The 22,029-nt window shown below is 45.2% G+C and overlaps 1 protein-coding gene across 2 annotated transcripts in view; it reads left to right on the forward strand.

Moving 5' to 3' along the window:
- The window catches only part of LOC124008631 (neuroligin-4, X-linked-like), an 85,309-nt gene that overhangs the window by 31,058 nt on the left and 32,222 nt on the right, over nt 1-22,029 (forward strand). For both annotated transcript variants that reach the window (XM_046320095.1, XM_046320096.1), the window contains one exon: nt 1,393-1,545. In XM_046320095.1, coding sequence (XP_046176051.1) covers nt 1,393-1,545 — 153 coding nt within the window. The remainder of the gene's footprint in view (nt 1-1,392; nt 1,546-22,029) is intronic.

Consider the following 22,029-nt stretch of genomic DNA (forward strand, 5'->3'; position numbering starts at 1 on the left):
TTTAACTTCCAACAGGATAACGATGCTAAGCACAAAGCCAAGACAATGCAGAAGTGGCTTTGGGGCAAGTCTCTCAATGTTCTTGAGTGGTCCAGCCAGAGCCCAGACTTGAACCTGATCAAACATCTCTGGAGAGACCTGAAAATATCTGTGCAGCGACACTCCCCATCCAACCTGACAGAGTTTGAGAGGATCTGCAGAGAAGAATGGGAGATAGTCCCCAAATATAGGTGTTCAAATCTTGTAGCGTCATACCCAAGAAGACTTGAGGCTGTAATCACTGGCAAAGGTGCTTCAACAAACTACTGAGTGAAGGGTCTGAATACTTACGTAAATGTGATATTTCCATTTTTATTTTAAATACATTTGCAAAAAAAACAATTGAATCCATTTTAGAATAAGGCTGTTACAAAATGTGGAACAACCCAAGGGTTCTGAATACTTTCCGAATGCACAGTCTAGTGTTTCTACCCAGAGGCTAGAAGGACACCTTTTATTTTTTTATTTAAGTAATGAAATCCTTGAAAAAGCCTCCTTCCCCAAATCATTGATTCTAAACTCATTGCTTCTCCACCATGTCCTGAGGAGGTAGAATGTGGAAAGCAGTGGTAGAATGCTGAGCTGTGACTTCTGAAATGCTGGACCCATAGGAATCAACTGCAAGTTGAGAAACACCCTAATGAGGCCTGCTGACTGCTGACTGAACCGAGTGTTGATTTATCCTGCTAGCAGGCTGGTTGTTTGTGGAACATGATATCCGTCTCCAATCTTCTCCAATACTAAGACTCTACCCTCTTCATTTATCATCAACTCCTGCACATGTACCAATCAGAGTAGCAAAGCTCCAAAATAAGGCATGCACCCTACCTAATTGTACTGTAGCAGTCATGTTTGGCTGCATCTCAAATTCCACCCTATTCCCTTGATACAGACTCTGGTCAAAAGTGGTGCACTATATAGGAGACATGGTGCCATTTGGGAAACAGTCCTTGGGTGTTGATGTCATTCCAAGAACAAAGTCCCTGTACAGATATCTGCAGAATGATGCCTCTATCACATATTTAAAGAGATCAAGTTTCCCCTCGTACAGTATCTCCAATACTACAGTGAACCTCTCTCATCCAATAGCGTTCACATATGACACCCACTTTGAACTACCCATATTCCACTGGCCTGCTGATTTTTCAAAAATGTCAAAAACATATGCATCCAAAGTAAAGGATGTGACTGGCCGGCTTCCTAACCACCCAAATTACATCCCTATTCCCTATGTAGGAGGTCCTTAGGGCGATGGTCAAAAGTAGTGCACTATATAGGGAATAGAGTGCCATTTGGGACGGACTACCAGACCCAGTGTTATATACAGGCGCTCATTGTTGCTCTTCTTTCCAGACATCCACGATGAGAACGGGCTGAAGCCGGTCATGGTGTACATCCACGGTGGATCCTACATGGAGGGAACGGGGAACATGATCGATGGGAGTATCCTGGCGAGCTACGGAAACGTCATCGTAATCACCATAAACTACAGGCTCGGAGTGTTAGGTAAGTCACAGCATATCATTTGGGGTCTTCTTGGTGCTTTGTGATGTGTTGAGTGATTCATCCATGTTGTGTGTTTGATGTGTGTTTTGGTTGGCTGTGGTACTGTAAATGCTGGCGATTCAAATTGTGAGGTTTATGTGGTATAATTTGTATTTTTCCATATGTGTATTCAATATTTTCTCAACTGATGGCACAGCAGGAAATAAACCCATACAAATTGAATGGGGAGTAAATAGGATGAGGATTTTAAGATTTTGTTTTTACTTCTACCTGATTTGGCAGAAGTGGGACATCTCAGATAAGATTGCTCTAATAGTACAAGAGAGGAGAATGTGATGGTAGGAGAGAATATTTATCATAGGAGAGGTTTCTGGTAAAACAACGTTAAATGTTCCGACATGGAATTAAGCAATTTCCCCCCAGCATATCATCTCCTGTAACTCCAGTATGAACTCTGGGGATGATGGAGTCGGAGAGGTTATCAACCTGATAGGCTTTGTCATCCCAGTTCATAGTGATAACTGTGCATGTTTTAGCAAATTATACTACACCTACAAATTAGAAGATATACAAACACTCAAGCTATACTGTCTTACTTGAGTGTTATGCTTGGTCCCTATATCTATTTTTACCAACAGCAATATTAGTCAGAAGCATCTGGAAGATTTATCCATGTCTATATTCTAAATCCACTGTACAGTACAGTTCGCTGTTCATTCTGCAGTGTTCAGATAGACTCCTAATCTCGTCCACCAGCCGGCTCTGTCTCTTTCACACCTCTCTTGTCTATAAGTACAACACCTCACTGTCTATACATGGTAATAATTGAGCCTGGGGACGAGCTGAAACTATACCTGGTAGTTCCATGGAGACCAAGATGCTGAAGTGTTGTTAAGCCCATGAGAAAATAAAAAGCTACATCCAGGGTGTTCAATTCATATTCACACCCCGGTATCCACTGCTGCTCTGCTTTCCATTTGTTATGAAGCTGAGCTGTCTGCACCACTCGCTATATTTAGTTTCGCGATTGAGAGCCAGGGGGAAAAGGTGTTCTGGGAAAGTGTGCACTGCGGAAGTAAGGGAGAAAAGAAACGTAGAGAGAGGAGAAAGGAGGCCCTCGTTGAGTCTGTTTCTCTGCTTCTTTGATAGACTGGTTGAGGAGAGAGATGAGGGGTGTGTGTGTGTGTGTGTGTGTGTGTGTGTGTGTGTGTGTGTGTGTGTGTGTGTGTGTGTGTGTGTGTGTGTGTGTGTGTGTGTGTGTGTGTGTGTGTGTGTGTGTGTGTGTGTGTGTGTGTGTGTGTGTGTGTGTGTGTGTGTGTGTGTGTGTGTGTGTGTGTGTGTGTACATGTTTGTGTGTACCTATACATGCACGCGTGTTTGTGTGTCTCTCAGAGTAGAGGTTCAGGCTAGAGCATCCCTCAGCTACATGGTCTCTATTATCCCATATAAATAGAAATATATTAATCCCAGGTAAAGATAAGGACCAGGAGGTTCATTCTCCTCACACCTTCCTCTCCCAGAACATTTGACAGTCTCTGCAAGATAGGCTAGTGTCCGAATAGTGTGTTCAGGTAGTCTAATGTCTGAACAGTGTGATCAGGTAGTCTAATGTCTGAATAGTTTATTCAGGTAGTTTAATGTCTGAATAGTTTATTCAGATAGTTTAATGTCTGAATAGTTTATTCAGGTAGTTTAATGTCTGAACAGTTTATTCGGGTAGTCTAATGTCTGAACAGTGTGATCAGATAGTTTAATGTCTGAATAGTGTGATCAGGTAGTTTAATGTTTGAATAGTGTGTTCAGGTAGTCTAATGTTTGAATAGTGTGTTCAGGTAGTCTAATGTCTGAATAGTGTGATCAGGTAGTCTAATGTTTGAATAGTGTGTTCAGGTAGTCTAATGTCTGAATAGTGTGTTCAGGTAGTCTAATGTTTGAATAGTGTGTTCAGGTAGTCTAATGTCTGAATAGTTTATTCAGGTAGTCTAATGTCTGAATAGTTTATTCAGCTAGTCTAATGTCTGAATAGTTTATTCAGGTAGTCTAATGTCTGAATAGTGTGATCAGATAATCTCAGGTCATACGGGTGTGTTGGGTTCCAATAAGGTCACATATACCAGGAGTAAACAGCAAAGCTTTGCGTTTTGAAATATATTTAAAAAACGTCCTCATTTTGTGAACTTAATACAATTTCACACTGTATTGATTCATTAATTCAAACTAACTCAAGACTCTGATGGGTTTGAAGATTCAATTAATTTAAAAAACAAGAGAAGTATTATATTATGTAACCAAGCAGTGCTATATTATGTAACCAACTGTCATGGTGACGGATGGTATCTTTAGCCTCTTAATCTCACAAATGCACAGAAGGATGGCATGGTGTCCGAGTGTGTGTGGGATGGAATCAAAAGCAGTCAGTGGGTCATCTGTGCAGTGTGTGTGTGTGTGTGTGTGTGTGTGTGTGTGTGTGTGTGTGTGTGTGTGTGTGTGTGTGTGTGTGTGTGTGTGTGTGTGTGTGTGTGTGTGTGTGTGTGTGTGTGTGTGTGTGTGTGTGTGTGTGTGTGTGTGTGTGTGTGTGCGAGTGTATCTCCGGCAGCATCTCCGACTCTGTATCCAGTGGCTGGCCCTGGCTGTGGCCGCATTGGTACCATGCCATGCCTCCACGCTGCTTTCGTAACACTGCACCATCTGTGTCCAAGCGCCACATGGGCCGATCTGTGTGACGAGCTCTCCCTGAGCTCCATTACTCTGAGCTGGGATGTGTCAGAGCCACATGGCACTCCGCTCCTCTCCTCCTCTTTCCATCCTATTATGGCGAGACGTGAGGGGCCTGCTGATGTCTCCCTGATACAGACACATGTGTCTTGTCTGCCTTCACTTAACCCTTCCCATTCTCACCTTCCCCCACACCATCTCTGCCTATCTCTTTCTCTCTATTTCTGTCTCTCGTTCTCTCTCTCTCTCGCTCTCTCTCTCGCTCTCTCTCTGCCTGGTAAACGCAGGTTCTGAGTGTTTGGCATCTAGGTCTTAAAATACAATTTAATACCAACTTAATCCTGTCCAGTTATAGGTCCAGATAAGGGCTTTTACACCCTTACAAGGTCTGGAAATATAACGGGGATTACCAATAGTTTGTTTTACTGGTGAATCAGTAATGGAATGGAAATGTTGTTTTGGGAACACGATATGTCCAACATTCTTGGCCTATTCAGTCAGATGAGTAGAGCAATTTTAACACAATAGTATTTTAGCTGATTGATCTGAATTCAGTGTCCATATTAGGATAGCCTCTGCCTCAGTTGGACTTGTCAGTGTTCGTAGATCTTAAACAGCTTGAAGCCTCTATTCCTCCCTGCCCCTGCTGATTGTGTCAGCAGACACATATTTAACTGCAGTTTCCTGCACTCTGAAGAGGTTTACGAGAGAGAGCATTACATTTATTCAATACTATTATATCAATGAAAATGTCATGTACAATTGTGTGTCTATTGTTGTATTTTTTGTTATATACAGTGGGGAGAACAAGTATTTGATACACTGCCGATTTTGCAGGTTTTCCTACTTACAAAGCATGTAGAGGTCTGTCATTTTTTATCATAGGTACACTTCAACTGTGAGAGACAGAATCTAAAACAGAAATTCAGAAAATCACACTGTATGATTTGTAAGTAATTGTATTTTATTGCATGACATAAGTATTTGATACATTAGAAAAGCAGAACTTAATATTTGGTACAGAAACCTTTGTTTGCAATTACAGAGATTATATGTTTCCTGTAGTTGTTGACCAGGTTTGCACACACTGCAGCAGGGATTTTGGCACACTCCTCCATACAGACCTTCTCCAGATCCTTCAGGTTTCGGGGCTGGTGCTGGGCAATACGGACTTTCAACTCCCTCCAAAGATTTTCTATTGGGTTCAGGTCTGGAGACTGGCTAGGCCACTCCAAGGCCTTGAGATGCTTCTTATGGACACTCCTTAGTTGCCCTGGCTGTGTGTTTTGGGTCATTGTCATGCTGGAAGACCCAGCCACGACCCATCTTCAATGCTCTTACTGAGGGAAGGAGGTTGTTGGCTAAGATCTCGCGATACATGGCCCCATCCATCCTCCCCTCAATACGGTACAGCCGTCCTGTCCCCTTTGCAGAAAAGCATCCCCAAAGAATGATGTTTCCACCTCCATGCTTCACGGTTGGGATGGTGTTCTTGGGGTTGTACTCATCCTTCTTCTTCCTCCAAACATGGCGAGTGGAGTTTAAACCAAAAAGCTCTATTTTTGTCTCATCAGACCACATGACCTCTCCCATTCCTCCTCTAGATCATCCAGATGGTCATTGGCAATCTTCAGACGGGCCTGGACATGCGCTGGCTTGAGCAGGGGGACCTTGTGTGCGCTGCAGGATTTTAATCCATGACGGCGTAGTGTATTACTAATGGCTTTCTTTGAGATTGTGGTCCCAGCTCTCTTCAGGTCATTGCCCAGGTCCGGCCTTGTGGTTCTGGGCTGATCCCTCACTTTCCTCATGATCATTGATGCCCCACGAGGTGAGATCTTGCATGGAGCCCCAGACAGAAGGTGGTTTTCTAATAATTGCAAAATAATTTCTAATAATAATTTTCTAATAATTGCAAAATCGGCAGTGTATCAAATGCTTGTTCTCCCCACTGTATATACTGTATGGTGCATTCGGAAGTATTCAGACCACTTTACTTTTTCCACATTTTGTTACATAACAGCCTTATTCTAAAATGGATTCAATTGTATTTTTTTTCCATCGTCAATTTACAAACCATACCCAATAATCACAAATCCAAAACAGTTTTTTAGAAATGTTTGCAAATTTATTAAAATTCAAATGGAAATATCATATTTGCAAAGTACTTTACTCAGTACTTTATTGAAGTACTGAGTCTTCCTTGGTATGATGCTACAAGTTTGGCCCAAGTTTGGGGAGTTTCTCCCATTCTTCTCTGCAAATCCTCTCATGCTCTGTCGTGTTGGATGGGGAGCGTCGCAGAACAGCTATTTTCAGGTCTCCCCAGATACAGTATGTTCGATCGGGTTCAAGTTCAGGCTCTGGCTGAGCCATTCAAGGATATTCAGAGATTTGTCCTGAAGTCACTCCTGCGTTGCCTTGGCTGCTGGACTGTTGGAGATGAACCAGTCTGAGGTCCTGAGAGCTCTGGAGCAGGATTTCATCAAGGATCTCACGTTCATCTTTCCCTCGATCCTGACTAGTCGCCCAGTCTCTGCCGCTGAAAAACATCTCCACAGCATGATGCCGCCACCACCATGCTTCACCGTAGGGATGGTGTCAGGTTTCCTCCAAACGTGACACTTGGCATTCAGGCCAAAGAGTTCAATCTTGGTTTTACCAGACCAGAGAATGTTGTTTCTCATGGTCTAAGAGTCCTTTAGGTGCCTTTTGGCAATCTCCAAGCAGGCTGTCATGTGCCTTTTACTGAGGAGTGGCTTTCGTCTGGCCACTCTATCATAAAAGCCTGATTGGTGGAGTGCTGCAGAGATGGTTTTCCTTCTGGAAGGTTCTCCCATCTCCACAGAGGAACTCTGGGGCTCTGTCAGAGTGACCATCGGGGTCTTGGTCACCTCCCTGACCAAGGCTCTTCACCCCAGATTGCTCAGTTTGGCTGGGCGGCCAGCTCTAGGTAGAGTCTTGGTGGTTCCAAACGTCTTCCATTTAAGAATGATGGCCACTGTGTTCTTGGGGACCTTCAATGCTACAGAAATGTTTTGGTATTTATTTACTAACTAACTAAATAAATCACAGAAATACATAATCAAACAATATAGTTATTGGTTACTAACACAATGCATTGATAAGTCCCTAGTGGGCTATACCGGTATGACGGCTTGGTAGATAATGGAAAGGAGTGGGGACAGATAAAAAATGTGGGAATGACAAAAGTGGATTCACTTCACAGAGTTGATAATTATATTAATTGAAATGCTAATCCTTTGCACATGAACGGCCGCTCATTCGGAAATAATTGCAATGCATATATTTACACCCGTATGCCGTTGGTGTCTTCTCTGTTGGAATCGCCAGTCCGTCCGCCAGTCAGTTCATCAGAGAGTCTCTGGTTAACTTCCCCAGAAGTCACAATGTCTTTCGTGGTTGTAGCTTTCTCTCCGCGGCTCTGGATAGTGTCTGTTGTAATGAATACGTCTGGCGTACAGATGGCTGTTCCATAGAATAGATTGTTGTTGTTATTCTCGTACTAGATTTACGTCATTTCCAGCTGCAGCCAACACTACACTCTGTATGGTCTCCGCGGCCTATAGAGTTGTCGTTCTTAACCATTTCAAAATGTAGTGTCAGCTGCATTTTTCTAGTCTAATGTTAATTTCATCAAGAGTGGGTTTTATACACTTCTGAGAAAAGGGCGGTCCATGACGCTGTTGTAATGTCTACGCTCACGTGGGCGTGGCCACTGATTTAGTTTATATGAATACCCATATTTTCTCATTTAGAAGGTTAGTTTCATGTTTAATCACATGCGTGTCACAATATTTAGATGCAAACCCCATAGTTAAGAAGTGTACACACCCAGAGACACAATAATGAGTGTTTCCTGTCCTTCATGAGATCGCCAAATGAAACACACTCGTCATGACTGTCCCTTAAGTGTCCACGGGCCACTCCCACATTCTCAAAAATAGAAATATTGTTTAATTATTCAAACTTTTGATGTCCAATGGTCTCTCCGTGACCCACACTTAACATTCCAAACTCGAACATTACAGATCATAGAGGCAGCGTTTTTTATGACCGCCATAAAACAGCCGACCCTCCCCCCCCCCCCGCTTTGTATAGAGGACCTACTGTAACCTGACCCTTCAGATCGTCACGGGAGAGTTACGACAGGGGTATTGTGTGTAGATTGATGAAGATTTTTTATTTATTCAATCCATTTTAGAATCTGTACTGTAACAAAACGTGGGCGTCTGAATTCTATCCGAATGCACTGTAAGTCTGTGATGTCTATGTTAATGTTTTAAATGTATGTAAAAGGATGATTTAGATACAGACCACCAGTATTGACAGCTTCTATTCATCAATTAATCAAAACAAGATTAAGCAACAATGAAGGTTTTACTGTATGTTATAGATTTCAATAGTCTATCGGTTGCTGTATTAGTGTAGCCATAGCATCAGTGATATTGAGACAGAGATACATAAGAAAGATGCTGGTCAGTTCCTGGTTTCTTAATACTGACGAAACAGAATTTCAATGTCCTGAGATTCTGTCATGGAATCAGTTTGTTTGTGAAGGTAAAGAAGAATTTGCGTACACACACACTAGACACCACTGGCCACATCAACAACTGAGAGAGACAGTGAATGATGTGTCTCACAACAACATGTCGTGATTCTTTGTGGGGTTTTTTTCTATGCTGTTGTGTTTTATTAGGCTATTGTTGGTCTTTGGTGGTGGCCCTAGGGGCCCCCAGGGGGCCTAAACTCCACTCACACTGGACCAAGGACAGCTAGTGCCAGGAGGAGGTCAGATCTGAACCCCCTGTTGATTTCCCCCAGCTTGGGAAGAGAATATGTGTGCAGACTGGAGGGACTGGAACGCTGAGAGGCTGTTCATGACATATACTGTACAATAAACACACTTATTCCGAGTCACGGAAAGGAGAGAGGAGAGGCCGCTTTGACGTGACAGAGATGAGAAGAGAACACAGAGTCAGCCCACTTCCCCAGTGTTGATGCCCGGTCAGCTCTCTTTCAAATAGCCCCAGCTCATTTAAGAAGTAGAACAACTAACAAACAAACATACATTTCCTTTAGGCCTGTACACGCAAGGAATGGGCCGTGGCAGGAAAAGGAGGGCAAAGCATTCATTAGCATGACAAATGGCCCTCTCTCACTATGCTCCTTTTGACGATGTGCGCCAGTCTCACGCCTACTTTGACAAATGAACAGTCAAATCAAATCAAATCAAATCAAAGTTTGCCACTCTGACTGCTATTAGCTACCTTTATTCCACACAAAGCCTTAATATCAGATTGAGCTCTGATGTGTCTCAGGGAAGATGGCGGTGTGTGATAGATAGAAAGAGGAGTTGACGTGCTCAGCTCAGAAGTTTGCCGTAACAAGTCTTTGCAGGCCGGGTTCAAAAGGAATATCCTGGAATAAAGTCAAAACCTGCATTCAGTGAAATATTCTTTACGTTTCAATGTCGTTGTTTTTTTTAGCAGCGTAGATCAGAACATTCGGAAGACATGAAAACGTAATATTTCAGCGAGTTAGAGGTTTCCCCTCTCTTATGGTGTGTTAAAGAGCACACTGAGTTATTTTCTGTTTGGCTTAGTGTTCCACGAGGCAAGTCCTTTCTTTACTTCCCACTGGTTGATTTGGACTTCAACTGTAGTCGTGGTAAATCATTGTAAAAGAGAGTACACTCTCAAGTCAACTTATCTGGTCAAATAAAGTGCCAATGAAAATGGCATTGACGTCATGTTGACTGTTTGTTTATCATTATCACGGTTGATTCAGATCCTTGAATAACAATTCATCATCACTCTTTTCTTTGGAGCAGTTACCTTTTGAAATAAGAATGAGTAAAGCATGCGACTATAACAACAAAGGTGTTGTGAAAAACGACTTTGCACATCAGAAATTAAACGAATTATTCGTCATTTGCTGCTGAGTAATTGTCAGATCGTTATGGATTTACGTTTGGCTTTTTTATCGTGAATACGAATAGCTTGTTTTTTGTTCGGAAGACCTTTAGAGGACGGAGGTGATTGAGCTTTTCACGTCCTGCTTTTTGTAACAATATTTCGCGAAACAAGGCTGATCGCAGACAGGTTCACTTTTAAAGGTCATTGTTGTCGTGATGGTTCGGTGGAAGATTGTAAACAAAACCCTGAAATATATTGATATTGGTATTGATATATTCTCTCTCTTCTCTGTGGTTTGTAAATGTTCTTTTCGGGGGAAAAAAAGTACTTGGCTAAAAATTGTGCCCATTATTTTCATGTCCTCATACTGTAAATATGAGAATGGACAGGATCTAAACACACAAGCCAGCTATGTTTTTCTGGAAGTAGGCATGTACTGTAGGCTCTCTCCAAGACCGCCATACAGAGATATTTCATCACATTCCCATTCATTCACCTTTGTGTTTTATTGGCTTTTGAGCTGCTTGAGCTCCACACAAAGCTGACACAGTTGTGTCAAGCAAAGCTACAGTACACTAGATGCACTGGATTGATTTGGGTAGTGCCACGCAGGCCCAGATGGAGAGGAGAGGGGACATGGACATCATCAGCGTGTGGATCAACACACGTGCACAAGCAACGCACAAAACAAATGACACACACACACATCACGCACATACTCTTATGTGTGTGTGACGTACTGATAACAGCAAATACTGAATCTCAGATGAGTAGAAAGATCGAGGATGATAAAAACAAAGAAAGCTGGGTGGTGTTTTAAATGGATTTGGTCAGTGGCTCAGTAAATCTCCATGTTACTGGAAGCATCCTTTTTTTTGTTACGCCAGAGGATGACTGCAAATGGCAAATGATGCCCTCCTCTCTCACCCCTTCTGTCTTCCTTCCCTCTCCCTAATGCATTGTTTATCCTGCAGAGTTTGCTTTCAGTAAGTGGTCTGGTACACAGAGTATAGTGAATGTAATTGCACGCTGCATTGAATTTGGGCAATTACAATCGGTTGAGATGACCGGGCATCGCTCGCTCATCTTCCTCCGTGGTTTAAGAAAGCCTCGGCCTCCGCTATCCAGTCTGGTGGATAATGAGGCAGGATGGAAAATGCCACGGTAAACATTTATCAATGAGACTCAGACTGCCCAAAAAAATGACTGATTTGCAAATGGCTAAGTAGAGTGGCGGGTTGGCCGTAATAGCTGTTAAGTTTTGACAGTCACTCCTCAATGGGGGGGGGGGGGGGGGGTTGATTTGGTTCTGCTGGGGGCTAGTAAACGGGTAAGGATGGTGGCAATGTTTCCACCTCTGGGTTAACCACTATGGCGGACTGTGTGGCTGAACAACACCAGGTCATCACAGTCCATTTCTCCCCGTGACTCCCTCCGTGTTTGGAGGTCGCACATTTCGCGACCCACACTTTTCAGGTTCAATTGCTATTATACCAGCTGTAATGTGAAACAGTAGAAGCCTAGGAGAGTGTGTTGGGTGGGTGGGTGTGCCTGCCTGTTTCTTGTGGATACTGTTTGCTATAGCTGCAAAAAATATATATATAGTTTATCTCTTCCAGTTTTATATATGAACATAATTGTCAGATAGTAACAAAAATAGCTTAAAAATCACAAGGATTTAACATAGAAAACATCTGACATCAGTTGACGATCACTATTATTCTGAGATTACAGTGAGTCTGTTGAGTTTAGAAGACAGCAAGAGACAGATTTAATCAAAACCCACCCAACCAAGCAACAATAAACTTGTATCGCTCAATGTTATGGTTCCACGGTATGGGACTTTACTGTAGAGCCAGGCTTTTTGACTTTCTTTATTGGAGTGCCTCTGGAATTAAATACGTGTACAGATTCAAAATATCTGTGATATTACAGCTATATTAAGCCACATGAGTTGCAACCCAGATATGATTTCCTGTTGCAGTTTACTGAAATATGGCCATACACTTGTATATATACATAAATAGCGAAGAAAAGTTGTCATATTTTTGTTATTTGATATTATGATGATGATGGTCATCGTCATCGTAGTCAACATCATCATCATCATCATTATTATTATTATTATTATTATGATGATGATGTCAACTCCCAGTGTAGTACCAGTACCGATGCTGTTCGTTTCTGCTCAGAGGTGCTGTAGTCTTGTAAATGTGTTTGACCTTCTCTTACACAGTATTCCGTTTTTAAAGGTTTTGGGAGCCTCTAAGCGTCACGATTTAGTCAAATGTTTTGCATATTCATGTTCAGAGTTTGTTTATTTGCAAAGCTCAAGATGTTAATATGCTTCAGTTCCCTGAGGTGGTGATGAAGACTCACTTTAACAGTAACAGACTGGCAATGTATAATAGTGCGGAAAGGAATTGAGCAAGACTAGATAATGTCATTTTACACAAAATTCCTTCAAATATTCTCCTTCTTCTAGAACATGCAGGGGCGTAACTTTCACTGGGGACGGGGGGGGGACATGTACCCCACCCCACATTCAGAAATGTAATTTTGTCCCCCACCAGTTTTATACTTGGAATGTGATATAAAACTGTCATGCAGGTGAAAGAGGACCCAAAAGCGACTTAACAGAAACAGAGTTTATTCAAGTCCAAACAGGGAATAACAGAAATCCTCTAGTCTGTAGAGGGGAATAACAGGAGAAGCGGCCACAGACTGCAGGTCGCTTCGGGTAGGCGCAGGCCGTAGCTGACAGAGACACCTGCTCACACGCAGCATCTGATGAAGGCAAAAACACGACAGGACAGGGCGATACACAATCACAGCACGGTGAATACTAAACAAGGAACCGACAGGACAGGAACGGAACACAAAGGAATAAATAGGGACTCCAATCAGGGGAAAGGATCGGGAACAGGTGTGGGAAGACTAAATGATGATTAGGGGAATAGGAACAGCTGGGAGCAGGAACGGAACGATAGAGAGAAGAGAGAGCGAGAGAGTGAGAGAGGGAAAGAACCTAATAAGACCAGCAGAGGGAAACGAATAGAATGGGGAGCACAGGGACAAGACATGATAATAAATGACAAACATGACAGTACCCCCACTCACCGAGCGCCTCCTGGCGCACTCGAGGAGGAATCCTGGCGGCAACGGAGGAAATCATCGATGAGTGAACGGTCCAGCACGTCCCGAGACGGAACCCAACTCCTCTCCTCAGGACCGTAACCCTCCCAATCCACTAAGTATTGGTGACCCCGTCCCCGAGAACGCATGTCCATGATCTTATGTACCTTGTAAATAGGTGCGCTCTCGACAAGGACGGGAGGGGGAGGGAAGACGAACGGGGTGCGAAGAAAGGGCTTAACACAGGAGACATGGAAGACAGGATGGACGCGACGAAGATGTCGCGGAAGAAGCAGTCGCACAGCGACAGGATTGACGACCTGGGAGACACGGAACGGACCAATGAACCGCGGAGTCAACTTACGAGAAGCTGTCGTAAGAGGAAGGTTGCGAGTGGAAAGCCACACTCTCTGGCCGCAACAATACCTTGGACTCTTAATCCTGCGTTTATTGGCGGCTCTCACCGTCTGTGCCCTGTAACGGCAAAGTGCAGACCTCACCCTCCTCCAGGTGCGCTCACAACGTTGGACAAACGCTTGAGCGGAGGGAACGCTGGACTCGGCAAGCTGGGATGAGAACAGAGGAGGCTGGTAACCCAGACTACTCTGAAACGGAGATAACCCGGTAGCAGACGAAGGAAGCGAATTGTGAGCGTATTCTGCCCAGGGGAGCTGTTCTGCCCAAGACGCAGGGTTTCTGAAAGAAAGGCTGCGTAGTATGCGACCAATCGTCTGATTGGCCCTCTCTGCTTGACCGTTAGACTGGGGATGAAACCCGGAAGAGAGACTGACGGACGCACCAATCAAACGACAGAACTCCCTCCAAAACTGTGACGTGAATTGCGGGCCTCTGTCTGAAACGGCGTCTAACGGGAGGCCATGAATTCTGAATACATTCTCAATAATGATTTGTGCCGTCTCCTTAGCGGAAGGAAGTTTAGCGAGGGGAATGAAATGTGCCGCCTTAGAGAACCTATCGACAACCGTAAGAATCACAGTCTTCCCCGCAGACAAAGGCAGACCGGTAATGAAGTCTAAGGCGATGTGAGACCATGGTCGAGAAGGAATGGGGAGCGGTCTGAGACGACCGGCAGGAGGAGAGTTACCCGACTTAGTCTGCGCGCAGTCCGAACAAGCAGCCACGAAACGGCGCGTGTCACGCTCCTGAGTCGGCCACCAAAAGCGCTGGCGAATAGACGCAAGAGTGCCTCGAACACCGGGATGACCAGCTAACTTGGCAGAGTGAGCCCACTGAAGAACAGCCAGACGAGTGGAAACAGGAACGAAAAGGAGGTTACTAGGACAAGCGCGCGACGCAGTGTGCGTGAGTGCTTGCTTAACCTGTCTTTCAATTCCCAGACTGTTAACCCGACAACACGCCCATAAGGAAGAATCCCCTCGGGATCAGTAGAAGCCACAGAAGAACTAAACAGACGGGATAAGGCATCAGGCTTGGTGTTCTTGCTACCCGGACGGTAAGAAATCACAAACTCGAAACGAGCGAAAAACAACGCCCAACGAGCTTGACGGGCATTAAGTCGTTTGGCAGAACGGATGTACTCAAGGTTCTTATGGTCTGTCCAAACGACAAAAGGAACGGTCGCCCCCTCCAACCACTGTCGCCATTCGCCTAGGGCTAAGCGGATGGCGAGCAGTTCACGGTTACCCACATCATAGTTGCGCTCAGATGGCGACAGGCGATGAGAAAAATAAGCGCAAGGATGAACCTTATCGTCAGACTGGAAGCGCTGGGATAGAATGGCTCCCACGCCTACCTCTGAAGCGTCAACCTCGACAATGAATTGTCTAGTGACGTCAGGAGTAACGAGGATAGGAGCGGACGTAAAACGTTCTTTTAGAAGATCAAAAGCTCCCTGGGCGGAACCGGACCACTTAAAACACGTCTTGACAGAAGTAAGAGCTGTGAGAGGGGCAGCAACTTGACCGAAATTACGAATGAAACGCCGATAGAAATTAGCGAAACCTAAAAAGCGCTGCAACTCGACACGTGACCTTGGAACGGGCCAATCACTGACAGCTTGGACCTTAGCGGAATCCATCTGAATGCCTTCAGCGGAAATAACGGAACCGAGAAAAGTAACGGAGGAGACATGAAAAGAGCACTTCTCAGCCTTTACGTAGAGACAATTCTCTAAAGGCGCTGTAGAACACGTCGAACGTGCTGAACATGAATCTCGAGTGACGGAGAAAAAATCAGGATATCGTCAAGATAGACAAAAACAAAGATGTTCAGCATGTCTCTCAGAACATCATTAACTAATGCCTGAAAAACAGCTGGCGCATTGGCGAGACCGAACGGCAGAACCCGGTACTCAAAATGCCCTAACGGGTGTTAAACGCCGTTTTCCACTCGTCCCCCTCTCTGATGCGCACGAGATGGTAAGCGTTACGAAGGTCCAACTTAGTAAAGCACCTGGCTCCCTGCAGAATCTCGAAGGCTGATGACATAAGGGGAAGCGGATAACGATTCTTAACCGTTATGTCATTCAGCCCTCGATAATCCACGCAGGGCGCAGAGTACCGTCCTTCTTCTTAACAAAAAGAACCCCGCCCCGGCCGGAGAGGAAGAAGGCACTATGGTACCGGCGTCAAGAGACACAGACAAATAATCCTCGAGAGCCTTACGTTCGGGAGCCGACAGAGAGTATAGTCTACCTCGAGGAGGAGTGGTCCCCGGAAGGAGATCAATACTACAATCATACGACCGGTGAGGAGGAAGGGAGTTGGCTCGGGACCGACTGAAGACCGTGCGCAGATCATGATATTCCTCCGGCACTCCTGTCAAATCGCCAGGTTCCTCCTGAGAAGTAGGGACAGAAGAAACGGGAGGGATGGCAGACATTAAACACTTCACATGACAAGAAACGTTCCAGGATAGGATAGAATTACTAGACCAATTAATAGAAGGATTATGACATACTAGCCAGGGATGACCCAAAACAACAGGTGTAAACGGTGAACGGAAAATCAAAAAAGAAATAGTCTCACTGTGGTTACCAGATACTGTGAGGGTTAAAGGTAGTGTCTCAAATCTGATACTGGGAAGATGACTACCATCTAAGGCGAACATGGGCGTAGGCTTCTCTAACTCTCTGAAAGGAATGTCATGTTTCCGAACCCATGCTTCGTCCATGAAACAACCCTCAGCCCCAGAGTCTATCAAGGCACTACATGTAGCACCCGAACCGGTCCAGCGTAGATGGACCGACAAAGTAGTACAGGATTTTGATGGAGAGACTTGAGTAGTTGCGCTCACCTGTAGCCCTCCGCTTACAGATGAGCTCTGGCTTTTACTGGACATGAATTAACAAAATGTCCAGCAACTCCGCAATAGAGGCACAGGCGGTTGGTGATCCTCCGTTCCCTCTCCTTAGTCGAGATGCGAATCCCTCCCAGCTGCATGGGCTCAGTCTCAAAGCCAGAGGAGGGAGATGGTTGCGATGCGGAGCAGGGAAACACCGTTGATGCGAGCTCTCTTCCACGAGCCCGGTGACGAAGATCTACCCGTCGTTCTATGCGGATGGCGAGAGCAATCAAAGAGTCCACATCTGAAGGAACCTCCCGGGAGAGAATCTCATCCTTAACCACTGCGTGGAGTCCCTCCAGAAAACGAGCGAGCAGCGCCGGCTCGTTCCACTCACTAGAGGCAGCAAGAGTGCGAAACTCAATAGAATAATCCGTTATGGACCGTTCACCTTGGCATAAGGAAGCCAGGGCCCTAGAAGCCTCCCCACCAAAAACTGAACGGTCAAAAACCCGAATCATCTCCTTTTTAAAGTTCTGGAACTTGTTAGAGCAATCAGCCCTTGCCTCCCAGATAGCTGTGCCCCATTCTCGAGCCCGGCCAGTAAGGAGTGAAATGACGTAAGCAACCCGAGCTCTCTCTCTAGAGTATGTGTTGGGTTGGAGAGAGAACACAATCTCACACTGCGTGAGAAAGGAGCGGCACTCAGTGGGCTGCCCGGAGTAGCAAGGTGGGTTATTAACCCTAGGTTCTGGAGGCTCGGCAGGCCAGGAAGTAACAGGTGGCACGAGACGTAGACTCTGGAACTGTCCAGAGAGGTCGGAAACCTGAGCGGCCAGGTTCTCCACGGCATGGCGAGCAGCAGACAATTCCTGCTCGTGTCTGCCGAGCATGGCTCCTTGGATCTCGACGGCAGTGTAACGAGCGTCTGAAGTCGCTGGGTCCATTCCTTGTTCGGTTCCTTCTGTCATGCAGGTGAAAGAGGACCCAAAAGCGACTTAACAGAAACAGAGTTTATTCAAGTCCAAACAGGGAATAACAGAAATCCTCTAGTCTGTAGAGGGGAATAACAGGAGAAGCGGCCACAGACTGCAGGTCGCTTCGGGTAGGCGCAGGCCGTAGCTGACAGAGACACCTGCTCACACGCAGCATCTGATGAAGGCAAAAACACGACAGGACAGGGCGATACACAATCACAGCACGGTGAATACTAAACAAGGAACCGACAGGACAGGAACGGAACACAAAGGAATAAATAGGGACTCCAATCAGGGGAAAGGATCGGGAACAGGTGTGGGAAGACTAAATGATGATTAGGGGAATAGGAACAGCTGGGAGCAGGAACGGAACGATAGAGAGAAGAGAGAGCGAGAGAGTGAGAGAGGGAGGGGGAGAGAGAGGGATAGAAAGAGGGAAAGAACCTAATAAGACCAGCAGAGGGAAACGAATAGAATGGGGAGCACAGGGACAAGACATGATAATAAATGACAAACATGACAAAAACAGGCAACGGTGTGCTTTAGGACCATGCTGACGCCTCCGAGCGGTCGGGTAGGCTGTATGGAGCGTTTATCCGACTAGATAAGAAAAATTAAAATTATGTCCCCCTCACTTGTGTCCCTGGTAACATCAGAGACACAGCACTTCATCCAGTGTAGACGTCTTAAGCTTCTTTCAGAGGATATTACAAAAATGCTCTTATCTGTTCATGCTTATTCCTACACTCAGGCGAAAGTGGTATGGAAATGAGAGGTAGGTAGTGTGAGCGAGAGAGAAACAGGAAATAAGGGATGTTTCCTGCCGTAGCCAGATAGCCACAGGGATTATTTGATCATGATGTCAACCGTACATGTACCTATGGGGATAGCCGAATAACCCTTTAAGGTTCTAGATAGCACCTTTTTTTCTAAGAGCGTTGTCAACGCTGCGGTGATGTTCAACACAAGTGAGGGATGAAGACATTTTGAATTACGACAGTACAATACCACCTCGATGAGGCCTTTAATGACAGCAAAGCCACACACAGTACGGCCTGGCTGTGTTACTCTGGAAATGAGGAGAGAATGGATTATTCTTGATATCTGAAATGTTATGACACTCAAATACCAGGGAGATGCAACAGACACACAAATTCACTGTTTTGCGGATAATGGATTTTTCTAGATCGTGCTTGGTTGAAGATGTGTTTTGATTTGTTGAGCAGTGGTATTCCCATGTCAGGGGGTTATAGCTGATGTGCCTAATGCGTTCTCATAACACATATCGAGGCAGAACGTGTATGGTACTCAGATTAAACGGAAGTCTATGGTGCTATACAGTTTGTGTATGATGTTCGTGATTAAAGTGAAGCCCGTGTTTAAGTATTCAGTTACCAGTTGACATGTATCAGAAAGTTAATAGCGTGACACTAATTACAGCCTGCTGAGTCATTTTAATTTCATGAGCTTGAATCCGATTAGCACTTTTCCTGGATGCCTGCTGGAAAGTATTGATCCCGCCGGCTTTTAAGTGTTGTTCAAAGAAGCTACTTGTTGAGAATGGAGGGAGAACACTTTAGATTAGGTACACCTACTTTAAAAAAAATTTTTTTACGAAAAAGCTCACGAAAAAGATGATATAAGACTAAGTTTAAGAATGTTGGATTCATGCCTGGTTGTTAAAGGACCGCGTTAAATGGCTAATTAAGAACCCTTGAGATATTCTCTTGGCACGCTTTAAACATCTTCCAAATGCCATGTAGTTTACGACAGGCGACAGATTTTGATCACAGCATTTGGATACTAAGTCAATGACATACTGCAGATGTTTTAAAGGTATGACTTCCGTTTTCATTTCCTTTGGAAAAATATTGCTACTGAATATAGCACTTGCCAGTTATCTCGCTTGGAAACACAAAGCGACAACATTTGAACCCCAGTAAGGAACCAACTGTGTTCTTCGGACAGCTAAATACAGGTGTTTACTGCCATAAATCAACATGAATCAACTGTGTGTTTATAGCGTTCCAGTCTTTCCTTTGAAGTGTTATCTCTGCTCGTCTGCTCCTTGCTTTACCACTGTGCTCAATGAGTAAAATGTGATCATAAAACTGGGGACATACAATCTGAAAGAAAGATCTTAAAAAGATGTTAATATGTCCCCCCCCCCCACCAAAAAAATAAACCTTTGAATGATTTGTATGATAACATCTAATGGTCCACTCTGTCCCCTACAGTTAAACAAACATGGGCTACATAATTCTCTTTGCCCTCATACTGCTCGGAAATTTCAGGGCCATTTTGTCTTATAATGTCTTCAGAAAGGATATGATATTGTATTTCTTCAGGCTCTTCCTATAAGGATAGGAATGTCTCAGAGGTTATGGCTTTATTCTGTCTGGAACATTAGCCAGTACATTCTGCTGGGGCTGGCTATTATTGGCCATAGACACACCACTAAGACTTGAGAATAGACAAGGGGGAGGCACAACAAGCCAATGTGCGCGTGCTCACTGACCCAGGTGGCCACCCACGCTGTGTTTGTGTGCGTGCTGTGCATGTGAGTGTGTGTGGGTGTGTGTGTGTCCACCCGCCAGACACCTCTCTGGAGAGGAGCGTCGGATCACTTTCGCTCCATCCAGCTGGAAGCTGAAACAGGCCACCACACTGTGCCCAGAGCTGAATTGGTGAGTTAAGCGGTACAATTCTGTTCCTTTAAGGCTGGGGAATAACATAGGAACTCTCTTATTGGTCAAACTTAACCTGTGCAACCAACCTATGATATTATGTCCTCACACTGTTGGATATAGTATATACAGTATGTATATTTAGCAATACTGTATGACAAAGATAAAACACGAAACAGTCTTTGCCACAGTGATTCCTCAGATTAAGAAATCAATGAAGCTGAGAGTTTTGGGTTGGGTTCATTTGCATCAGATTTCTTTAGGGTCGAGGTCTCCTCCCCAGATGAAAAGCTTATTGAAATGTAATGTCGTTCAACAACTGGAGCGAAGATACAGAGAGCGAGAGAAATAGAGAGAGAGTGGGAGAGAGTGTGGGGGAAGGAGAGAGCGGGAGAGAGAGAGAGAGAGAGAGAGAGAGAGGAGAGAGAGAGAGAGAGAGAGCAATAGAGAAAGGGAGGGGAGAGAGTGTGGGGGAAGGAGAGAGCGGGAGAGAGCGGGAGAGAGAGCGGGAGAGAGAGAGAGAGAGAGAGAGAGAGAGAGAGAGAGAGAGAGAGAGAGAGAGAGAGAGAGAGCAATAGAGAAAGGGAGGGGAGAGAGTGTGGGGGAAGGAGAGAGCGGGAGAGAGAGAGAGCGGGAGAGAGAGGAGGGAGAGAGAGAGAGAGAGAGAGAGAGAGAGAGAGAGAGAGAGAGAGAGAGAGAGAGAGAGAGAGAGAGAGAGAGAGAGATAGAGAAGAGAGAGGGAGAGAGAGTGGGGGAGAGAGAGAGAGCGGGAGAGAGAGAGAGAGAGAGAGAGAGAGAGAGAGAGAGAGAGAGAGAGAGAGAGAGAGAGAGAGAGAGAGAGAGAGAGAGAGAGAGAGAGAGAGAGAGAGAGAGAGAGAGAGAGAGAGAGAGAGAGAGAGAGAGAGAGAGAGAGAGAGAGAGAGAGAGAGAGAGAGAGAGAGAGAGAGAGAGAGAGAGAGAGGGAGAGAGAGAGAGAGAGAGAGAGAGAGAGAGAGAGAGAGAGAGAGAGGAGGAGAGAGAGAGAGAGAGAGAGAGAGAGAGAGAGAGAGGGGAGAGAGGGGAGAGGAGAGAGGGGGAGAGGAGAGAGCGGGAGAGAAAGAGAGAGAGAGAGAGAGAGAGAGAGAGAGGAGAGAGAGCGAGAGAGAGAGTGGGGGAAGGAGAGAGAGAGAGAGAGAGAGTGGGGGAAGGAGAGAGCGGGAGAGAGAGAGGAGAGAGAGAGAGAGAGAGAGAGAGAGAGAGAGAGAGAGAGAGAGAGAGAGAGAGAGAGAGAGAGAGAGAGAGAGAGAGAGGAGGGAGAGAGAGAGAGAGAGAGAGAGGGGGAAGGAGAGAGAGAGAGAGAGAGGGAGAGAGAGAGAGAGAGAGAGAGAGAGAGAGAGGGAGAGAGAGAGAGAGGAGAGAGAGAGAGAGAGAGAGAGAGAGAGAGAGAGAGAGAGAGAGAGAGAGAGAGAGAGAGAAGGAGAGAGTGGGGGAAGGAGAGAGCGGGAGAGAGAGGGGGAGAGGAGAGAGAGAGAGAGAGTGGGGGAAGGAGAGAGAGAGAGAGAGAGAGAGAGAGAGAGAGAGAGAGAGAGAGAGAGAGAAGGAGAGAGAGAGAGAGAGAGAGAGAGAGAGAGAGAGAGAGAGAGAGAGAGGAGACAGGCCAACCACCAAACGTGGAGTCTTTGATGTTCAGAGACTGTTTGTACTTTCCCTAATTAACCAGACTGAATCCAGATGAATATGCATACATACATACAGTACATTCTCACCAGATTGCTTTTCCTCTCTGAT

This window comes from Oncorhynchus gorbuscha, linkage group LG21 (assembly GCF_021184085.1).
Source record: "Oncorhynchus gorbuscha isolate QuinsamMale2020 ecotype Even-year linkage group LG21, OgorEven_v1.0, whole genome shotgun sequence".
In the NCBI taxonomy this organism is placed as follows: Eukaryota; Metazoa; Chordata; class Actinopteri; order Salmoniformes; family Salmonidae; genus Oncorhynchus; species Oncorhynchus gorbuscha.